The sequence below is a fragment of the Triticum urartu genome, chromosome 2, assembly GCF_003073215.2.
Source record: "Triticum urartu cultivar G1812 chromosome 2, Tu2.1, whole genome shotgun sequence".
Lineage (NCBI taxonomy): Eukaryota > Viridiplantae > Streptophyta > Magnoliopsida > Poales > Poaceae > Triticum > Triticum urartu.
In genome coordinates, this window is record NC_053023.1 from 29923759 (window position 1) to 29934023 (window position 10265).

General features: G+C 48.7%; 1 protein-coding gene across 1 annotated transcript; it reads right to left on the reverse strand.

The window, feature by feature from the left end:
* Window positions 1-6542: 6542 nt before the first annotated feature.
* On the reverse strand, window positions 6543-8347 carry LOC125540818 (UDP-glycosyltransferase 72B1-like). The gene has a single exon (XM_048704368.1). It carries the CDS (start codon window positions 8250-8252, stop codon window positions 6738-6740), a length of 1515 nt encoding a protein of 504 aa, XP_048560325.1. The 5' UTR covers window positions 8253-8347; the 3' UTR covers window positions 6543-6737.
* Between the last annotated feature and the right edge of the window lie 1918 nt (window positions 8348-10265).

Genomic DNA, 10265 nt, shown 5'->3' on the forward strand with positions numbered 1-10265 from the left:
GGGGTTTTTTTTGAGACAATGATGCTCGATCTATCTTTTTTTAGTTGTGATGCTCGATCTATCTGATCGGGAGAGAGAGGTGTGCCTAGGGCTTGGGCCGCGGCTTCTATGGCGAAAGGGAAGGAGCTGGGCCGGCCTGGTAAAAAAGGTCTTTCCTTCATTTTTTATTTTTCAAACAAGAAAACAAAAAGAATTTATTTGGAGGGGAACCAAGATGAAATTTGGCAAATCAAAGCACCACAACTTCAAAGAGTTATTTGGAGAATATCACATGAATTTAAAATATTTGGAATCAAAAGGAAATTCAATTGCAAGTGTGGTTATGAGTGATTCCAAAATTAATGGAATGTTTTATTCTAGCTCCCTAATAATATTGGGAGGATATGTTCATGGATTATAAAGAGAACCACAATGAATTCCTTCATTTTAAATAGATCAAAGATCTATGCAGTTTATTTATTTGTGTTTTAATGGCACGATGATATGATGATGCAACAATAAAATAAAACAAAGAATATAATAGCAAATAAGCATAGAGTACAAGAATATATTTTCATACAAATTTATTGACATATATCTGCCGCGATTATGGTGGGAAGAAATATAGACGGCCACACAGGTGGGGCTTAAAATATAGGACATTGACCTATGTATGGGTGGGGGAGGTGGTCTTAGCAATGCTTATTGAGGCTAGATGGTGTGATAACTTTTTTTTTCGTTGCAACACACGGACATTTTTGCTAGTATATAATATTGAGAGTTGAATGTAACATCTGAAATTAGGAGCGTCAACTTGAATCAACCTTGGGAGCAATGGAAGAAAATCCTACGTACCAGCTTGACTGCCTCAACACACCATTACCCGTGGAAGGAGTTCTTCCTCGGCGGTGGTGGTCACACACCTTCTGGCATCTCGAGGGTTTCACAATACTTGACCAAACCCCCTAGTCGCATGGCGAAGCAGGGTTCTCCACCGCCAGATCCAGATGCCAAATTTAATCTCTTCATCCCTTAGTCGCACGGGGAAGTGAATTGATCGTACGCTGCAAAAACACCGTCCCTCGTGTCGTCCCTGCCCAGGGTGACTCGTCGGGGATTCCCCTCAAAACCTAAGGCGCCGCCGCCCCCAACCCTTCCACTCCCCGCGCCGCCGCCGGCCGGAGGAATCTGCCACACGGGGTGTCGAGGACCTTTCTCATGGCAACCTGGGACCTGCGAGCGGAGGATCTCGGTGGCGGTTGGCAGTGATCCGATGCGCAAGGCGGCGGGGCTTGGCGAGCGACGGCTTGACTCTCTCACCTCGTACAATGCAAGGTGTCTAGGGAAGGTGTTTAGAAAAATAAATTAAATTTTCTTTAAGCATCGGTGCTTACGTTTCTTCTATAAAAATAGACACCGGGGCTTTAAATAATCTGATTTATTTTTTTAAGCATCTAACATTATACAAGGCCTTAGAGCATCTTCAACACACGCGTGCTGGCGTGGCATGCTAAAAGTTTTTAACAACATCGAAACAACACTTTTGCACGTCGAACTAGGTAGTTGCTTCATCAAGCGTTCAAAAATTATAGCGCGCGAGAGTGCCGCTTCAGCAGGTGCTGTAAAATAAAGCGCGCGCTTAGTACAAACAACATTTTGCATTCAATGTGAAACAAAGAAGATCAAACACACACAAAATAAATTTACAAAAAATAGTTCAATTATTATTACAACTCAAACAAATAATTAAAGTTCAATACAACAAATAGTTCATGACTAATACAACAAATAATAGTACGACAAACATACACCATCATGCGTCTTGTCGCTCATTCCATGCCCACCACTCTTCGACTAGATCTTTCTGAAGTTCATCATACGTTTCTGCACGTCGAATGGCGTGATAGAAGGCAACAAAGCTGGCCATCCTCTCAACGCTCCTCCACACTTGTACTGGACGTCCCAACAACTCATACTGAGAATAGTCCAAATCTTGCCTACGCTCATTCTCGATGATCATGTTATGCATGATCACACAAACATTCATGATGTACGAAAGGATATTTTGATCCCAAAATCTAGCTGGTCCTTTCACAATAGCAAATTAGGCTTGCAAAATCCCAAAACCTCTCTCCACATCTTTCCTAGCCGCCGCCTAAGCATTGTGGAAATCAACATTTTTCTCACCTTTCGATTTTTTTCAACGGCTTCACAAATATTTGCCACCTTGGGTAGATGCCATCCGCAAGATAATAGCCATAGTTGTATGTATGGCCATTTGCTACAAACTGCATACGTGGCAGTTCACTATTTACAATACTATTCATGAGTGGTGACAGTTGAACAACATTGATGTCGTTCAAAGATCCTGGCATTCCCAAAAAAGCATGCCAAATCCAAATCTTTTGATCGGCCACCGCTTTAAGGATTATAGTTGAACCTTTTTTCTGCCCGTGGAATTGTCCATGCCATGCCTTAGGACAGTTCTTCCAACTCCAATGCATCCAATCTATTGAGCCAAGCATACCTGGGAACCCACGAGCTTTATTCATCTCCAAAAGTCTTGCGGGGTCCTCAACATTGGAAGCTCTCAAATATTTCAGACCAAACACTAGAACGATTTCAACCGTGAAGCGCTGGACACACATGATGGCTTGTCTCTCATCCATGGTCAAGTGATCATCAACTAGATCCGTCGGAATTCCGTATGCGAACATACGCAAAGCGGCGGTCACCTTTTGAAAGGTGCTATGCCCAAGTTCTCCGGCGGCATTCCACCTTTGCTGAAAAAAAATCGATCATGGCTCGCCAGTTTCTCTGCAATACGTTTGAACAACTCAATGCTCATCCTAAAACGTGCCAAAAGTAGGACTCGGGATATATGGGAATCTGTGCAAAATAGTTCCGCATCAATCTGTTGTCAGCATCGATCCTTTCCCTCCACAATTTGTGACGATCGAAAACCAAACCATCGTGCTTCGGCTTTTTGTTGATGTGCATAGCTAGGACCATTGCAAGGTCCTCCTCCTCTTGAAGATCAAATTATTCATTAAAAGAATCATAGAATGAACTCATCTACAAATTTGAATTCACATCAATATTTAACACTACAAATAACATGCTCCAAATTCATCTACAAAAATGAAGTTTAGTACCAATATATACCTTGCAAGCGTTTTGTCAAACACCTTGTGGGCGCTGAGTTGCAAACCCTTGCCGGGCGTTGTTCGTCAGCGGAACGGGCGCTCGAGGGGCGGCCGCGGTGGAGGAGGGACCGGCGGCCACCGGGAAAGAGGGGGAAGCGGCGCGCGGTGCGGAACGGCGGGGGAAGCGCCGACGGGTCATCGGAGAGGATGGAGAAGTCGCGCGCGCGAGTGGGTATTTCAGATCTGGTGGTTGGTGGACATTCGCGCGGGCGAGTCGCTGTACAGCGCGCGGTAACGGACGCCCTAAAAAATCAGCACGCGAGGCCGCTTTGTTCAGCATGCTGAGTGGTTTTTAGCGCGCGCGATTTTTACGGGTCTGCTAGAGCTGCTGATTCCGTCGCGCGCGCTAAAATACCATTTTTTTCAGACGCACGGTTTATTTAGCGCCTCTGCGGAGATGCTCTCAGCACTATTAGGCCTTGTACAATGAAAGGTGCTTAAAGAGGTGCTTAGAAAAATAAACCGAGTTTTTCTAAAGCACCGGTGCCTATTTCTATAGAAGAGACGCTTAGTTAAGCGTCTACCCTGTACAAATAAGCACCGGTGCTTAAGGAAAACCTGGTTTATTTTTCTAAGCACCTCCCCTTGTACAAGGCCTTACCTGTAGGAGGAGCTCGACCACGGCATCAACCGCTGCCCACCGGTTCTTCCGCGACGGTGGAGGTCATGGAGCTTTTGGCATCTTGAGGGTTTCACAATCCTTGACCAACACCCTAGTCGCATAGGGAAGTGGGGTTCTCCACCCGCAGATCGAGATGCCAAAATTAATGTCTTCATCCGCTATGATGTTGTCGGTGTCATAGAGCAACGTTCATCATAATCGGCGTCGGATGAAGGGCCAACTCTTTTGGGTGATTCTTCCAAAATCGCCCCTCTCCCCAGCTTCCTCTAGAATTGTCACTTGAGAATCGCCCCAAAAGAACTGGCCCGAAGTCGCAACCTCCTTCCACGTGGCTGGACAACAAGCGAAAATGCATCTTTTTTCTAGGGGAGCAAAAACACATCTTGGAGACATGTGGTGCACATGTACTAGAATTGCAAAAATAATATTTAAAAAAATCAAAGACATGTGAAACTTTCGCAAAACAAGCATCATCTGGTGTATTCTTCTTCTTTACGAGAAGTCTAGTGTATTGTTCACGTGCAGAATTTCACGATAAAATGACTCGTTGGTATTTTGAACGAATACAAACAAAACCGCGAAAGTATTCTTCTAATCTCAAGCTCAAATGTTCCTGCTATGAAAAGTAAAATCGAAAAATAAGAAAACAAATTCAAAAAATTCTGATTTTTTTGGCAATCTTTAAGAAATGTTCCAAGTGCATGCAAATTTTCATCATGAAATCACATTGGAGGAAGTCGTGGCAAAAACAACAAAATCAGAGCTCCAAAATGCGTTTGAAAGTAACATTTTCATAGCATCGATTTTATTTTTCTTACCATGCCTTGCACCAATGTGATTTCATAATGAATTCTGTATGCACTCCAAACATTCCTTAAAGTTTGCCATAAAAAAATTCAGATTTTTTCGAATTTACTGTTCATGTAGAAGCATTTGAGCTCGAGATCAGAAATAACTATATTAGAAGTTTGTACTTGCATTTTTTTCCAACAATACCGCAGAATTTATTTGTCTCAAAACTTACAGTGAGTAATACACTAGACAATGATTGTTACGAAACTATTTTCACATTTTTGTATATTTTACTTTTTTTTAAGTTGCTTATCGGGTGCGCCTAGACCAAGGTTTCAAAAATCCGCACCGGACATCAAGGGGTTAATTTATGAGGTCATTATCAAAGCATGTTCGAATACCCGCCTCCTTGGGGCATCTGTGCCCTCCGACGTCTTTCGCACCGTCTGATCAGCCTGTGCCACATGCCTCCACATGCCCGACACCCTCCACTTCATCCGATCGCGCAATCCCGTGCCTCACATTGACGACGGCTCTTGGAATCATTGAAGTGTGAGCCGCAGGCGTGTGCGGAGCCCCCTTTTATGAGGTATTTTGCATTGATCCGTCGTGTGTCATCTCGTGTGCTTGTCTGTGTGGGTAGAAGCGTGATTCGTCGGACGATACTTCTCTCACGTCACCTGCCTGGCCTTCTTTGTGCTCGCCTGACTGTTCGGCACTGTCGGGGATCCCGGTGTTGTAGGCCGCTTGTCGGCGATCCACGCTCGGTCCATCCGCACTACTTCATCCGTTATAGATGACCCAACTTTATACCAAAGTTAGTATAAAGTTGGTCATCTATTTTGGAACGGAGGGAGTAGTACACAAACGGGGCTATGCAAACAGTTCAAACTCCGAATCATACATGGTTTTCGAAAACACGTGCTTTGCATGTATTGATTGAGGGTGCCATGGCGCACCTTTTCCAGACGTGTGTGTGATAGAGGGGTCCATAGCACACAGTTAAATATTGAAAATTGTGTGTGGTAGAGGGGATCCATTCCACACGGTCAGTATACGAAAATTGTATGCGATAGGTCATGAGTGGGGCCCATCGCACAATGTTAGAACACGAAAATGGTGTGCAATGTGGAGGGCCAATCACACATGCTTGCGAACCAGCGTGCAATGTTGATCTAAATTAGTCGATTGGTTTTCTAGCCGGTCTGATCGAAAATGAACGGCCAGAGGGCCCTCTTCAACCTTGAGACCGCGTCTTCTACCTCAAGCCAGAGAGTCACCAACAGCTGAACCGCCTGCTGCTGCTGCCCGCGGCCGGCAGCGCTCCCGCGTCAGTCTTGCCGCCGGCCCTCCCCCAATCACCATCCACTGACGTGCTACAGCTGCCCCCTGGTCATCCCTCTAACCCCCGACAATGAGGTCTCTTTTGGTTCATAGGATAGGATTATCGTAGGAATAAGAATCTTGTAAGAAATAAGATGACATGTATCTCAAATCTTATGAGTAGGAATAGAAAACAAGATGTCATTTGGTTGACACCAAATGAATTTTTTCATTGAGTCTAGGCTCATTTTTATTTTCCTATAAAATGTGGAGGATAGGAACCAATCCTATGTAGGAATAGGAATCCATTTCTATGAACCAAAGGGCTCTAAAGGAAAAAATCCTATAAAAATTCTATTCTCTAGAATTCCTATGAAATTTCTTCAAACCAAAGGAGACCTGAGCAGTTCTTTTCCTGGTGAACCTACACCGCCTTCACACCCATAAGATATATCATCGATCGGCCTGCCACTATAAGACAAATAGTCGGCGAGTCTGCCACCCTACCACCCCAAAATAGATTGTCGGCGAGCCTGCCACCCTAATATAGATCGGCAGCGGATGCTCCTTTTTTCCTTCCTTCCCCCCCGGTGAGCCTACTTCATTTTCCGAAATCGTAAATTCAGATGATTTACATATAACTATTGTGATCTAAGTAACATGTTTAACTAGGACGAAAATCAGGACAACTCTTCAAACAATTATCGTGCGTGTTCATTCCACAAAACAGGGTAGGGAGAGACGAAACAGAGTATCATGATTTGTCCTATGTGTACAAATCATATGTTTATTTTCGCTAAAGAACACGCACCAAGTCAATCCCCGTTTCCAAGCCCGGCCTTCCACTTGCCGGCGACCTTCTCGAGAGCCAGCCGCGACGGTCCCTCCGGCGAACGCACCCGTGCCGCTGCCTCCTGAAGCCGCCTGGCTTGCTGGCGCACCGCTCTTCCCTTCTCCCCTTCCATGAGCTCCCTGACGGCCGCCGCGACCTCCTCGCCCGCCACGAAGCCGTCCTCTCGTCTCACCGCCGGCCGCAGCGCCACCCCTGTCAGCTCCGTCAGGATGGCCGCGTTCATCTTCTGCTCGGCGTACAGCGGCCAGGTGATCATCGGGACGCCGGAGGCCAGGCTCTCCAGCGTCGAGTTCCACCCGCAGTGCGACATGAACCCCGCCGTCGCGGGGTGCGCCAGCACGCGCACCTGCGGCGCCCACCCGGCCACGGCGAGGCCCATGCTCTTCGTCCTCTCCAGGAAGCCTTCCGGAAGCCATGCCAGCGGGTCGTCCTGGCTCCGGTCGCCACCGTCGGCCCCCAAGGCGTTGTTGTTCCCGTCATGGCTTGGCATGCGCACCACCCAGAGGAACCGGTGGCCGCTCGTCTCCAGGCCGGTGGCGAGCTCGAACGTCTGCTCCACGGTCAGCGCGCCGCCGCTGCCGAAGGAGACGTACACCACTGATCCCGCCGGCTGCCGGTCGAGCCACCCCAGGCAGTCCAGCTCGTCGGCTTCTTCGTTGGAGCTGCTTGACCGGACGAACGGCCCCACGGGATACACCGGCGGGAACGCGCCGTCCGCGGCGTCCCGGTCGAACGCCTCCGCGACGGCGGACTCCAGCTCCTCGAAGCTGTTGACCAAGAAGCCATCGGCGCGGCCGTACCGCCGCGCCTCCTCGACGAGGTAGGCGTAGACAGGGTCGGTACGTTCGCGGAACCCGTCGGGCAGCTCGGCGTGGCGCAGCGGCACGCAGCCCGGGAGCCGGAGAGTGTCCGGGAGGTCGCGGTACTCGCCGGGGGCGGCGCCGTCGTGGAGCTCCGCGAGGCGCCGCATGACGGAGACCAAGGTGAAGCTGTTGGGGAAGAAGACGTACCCCGGGACGCCGAGGTCCGCGGCGAGAGGGAGCGCGGCGGTGCCGAAGAAATCGCACACGAGCGCGGCGGTGGGGCCGAGGCCGACCGCCGAGCACATGAGCGCGCGGAGGTGCGGGAGCGAGCGGCGGAGGAGCTCGAACATGAGGGTGCCGAAGCCGACGCCCGGCGGGAGGTCGTCCAGCGCGACGGCGGGGAGCACAGCGGTCGAGACCGACGCCGGCATGGAGGAGAGCACGGCGGCGTCGGCGGCCGTGTCGGAGAGGTTGGTGAGCGTGACGATCGTGGCGGCGAAGCCGTGGTCAACCGCGAGCCGGCGCGCGAGCTCGGCCAGGGGGATGAGGTGGCCCATGCCGGGGCTGGCCAGCAGGACGACGTGAGGCAGGGGCCGTGTCTCATCCGCCGTGCTCGCTGGCCTTGTCTGCACGATCGGTGACGGGTCACTTGCACCGGTGACCGCCGTCGCCATGCTAGTCGCTAGTGTATTACGCCGCCTGCACAGCTAATTTTTGTGGCTTCGCAGGTCGAAGGAAAACGGAGGAACAACGGAGACTTTTTGCGGTTGGTGCCTGAAAATTGTTGATGCGAATAATGTTTAAAAAATATTTTAGGTTCAAGTGGAATCAGTCAAACTGCAGAAATTGAACCGTGGAGCTGGAGGGAATAATTCGATGGCAGACAAACAGAAATGTAAGCATTAACTACTGAAGTAGTTTATCCACTCAACTCATAGCCGGGGTCCGCAAACTATGTTATTTTCTTCGCACTTCTGCTTCAGCACACCTCCTAGACACGTGAACGAAGGAGATATCTCTACATCCCTAAGAGCAATTCTAATTCTAATGGGGTGACCCATTTCGTCGTTCATTTGGATCGGCACGGACAAAAAAACCAGCCCAACGCGTCGACCCAAACGAATGTGCGTCCGCTTTCGTCCGCCTGCCGACCCATTTCCGATCATTTTTGAGCCTGATTTACATCGGCGCGGACACAAGACGGACGCGTGCACTCGCCCTCTTTCCTCACGGACCCGCTGGTCGGTGGCACATTGGATTCACACCCTCGCCCGCCTGCTACGTCGCCGACGCCGCCGGCCATTTTTTCAGATAAAGATGGATACATAGATAGTTCTAGCGTACACAGATAAACAAAAGACCACTACTCGTCGCTTTCTGACTCCGACTCGGTAATGTCCTCCTCCGACGTTTGAATGTAGGCGTCAGCATATGCCTCGTCTTCAAAGTCCCAACCCGCTGTTTCTCATAGCTTCAGTTTCAATTGACCTGCCTGCTTCCGCGAACGCTTGTCCTCCCGATAGGCGGCTCGCTCTCTCCTCCTCGCGCCCCTCTCCAACCTCCTTTGCTTGTAGAACTGGCGGTCGTCGACAATGTCCTGCGGGAAGCGCCTTCTTATAACGAGCGCCGGCCGCGGCGCGCGCGCGAACCATTGGGCGCATTGCCGACCCAAAACTAAAATAGGGCGGACGACGGGCGGGCGGCCGACCCAAACGGACAAAAAGCGGACAAAAACATTGTCCGTTTGGGTCGGCGTTTGGGTCGGCCTGTTGGAGTTGCTCTAAAGGGTAGGATGCAAACAAATCTATGGAGATATGTCTGTTTTTTTCCTTTTTTGGTTTTTGTTTGTCCGCCTTTTTCTATTTTTCTCTTTCTTTTTCATTTTCTTCTCTTTTTTAAATCATGAGTATTTTATTAAATTTGTGAAGTTTTCAATTTTGTGAACAATTTCTTAAATTCGTGAACTTTGTTTTCAAATCTGTGAACTTTTTTCCAAATCCGTGGTTTTCCTTTTCAAATCCACGATCATTTTTCAGTTTTTACGAATTTTTTATAATGCCTGCGATTTTTTAAAAAGATTTGTGAACATTTTTTTTATCAAAATTGATGAACCAAAATGTACTCGTTGCAAGGATCGCTCCAACTCCTCAGGTTGCGACAAGTGGCGCACATGCAACCGGCCACTTGTCGTAATCTGGAAGTTTTCCCTTTTTCCGTAGATCCGTTTATTCAAAACGCTTTATCTCTCAAACTGTGCGTCCAAATCTCAAACCGCTTTCATCATTGGATTCCTCGCGTCGAGATTTTCAAAACTAGATCCCATGTTTATAGGTTTTGACGAACTTTTTTTCATGAAAAAACCGGCCGAAGAAACCGGAGGAAAAAATCGAACCGGAAGCACTGGTTTTTTCCTTTTCCGAAAGAGGCACCCCGTGCCTCTCACAAAATCACAACCGTGCCTCTCACGGAAGAAAAATCGTGACTCTCGCGGAAGAAAAAAAAAAGAGAAAACACGTTTTCCGTTTCCGAGGAGGCACGGCCGTGACTCTCGCGAAAGCACACTCGTGCCTCTCGCGGAAACAAAACCGTGACTCTCACGAAAGAAAAAAAAACAGAAAACGCGTTTTTTTCGTTTCCGAGAGGCACGGCAGTGACTCTCGCGAAAGCACAACCGTGCCTCTCATGGA

Coding starts and splice junctions, on each gene's coding strand:
- LOC125540818 (XM_048704368.1), bottom strand. CDS start 8,252: ATGGCGACGGCGGTCACCGGTGCAAGTGACCCGTCACCGATCGTGCAG.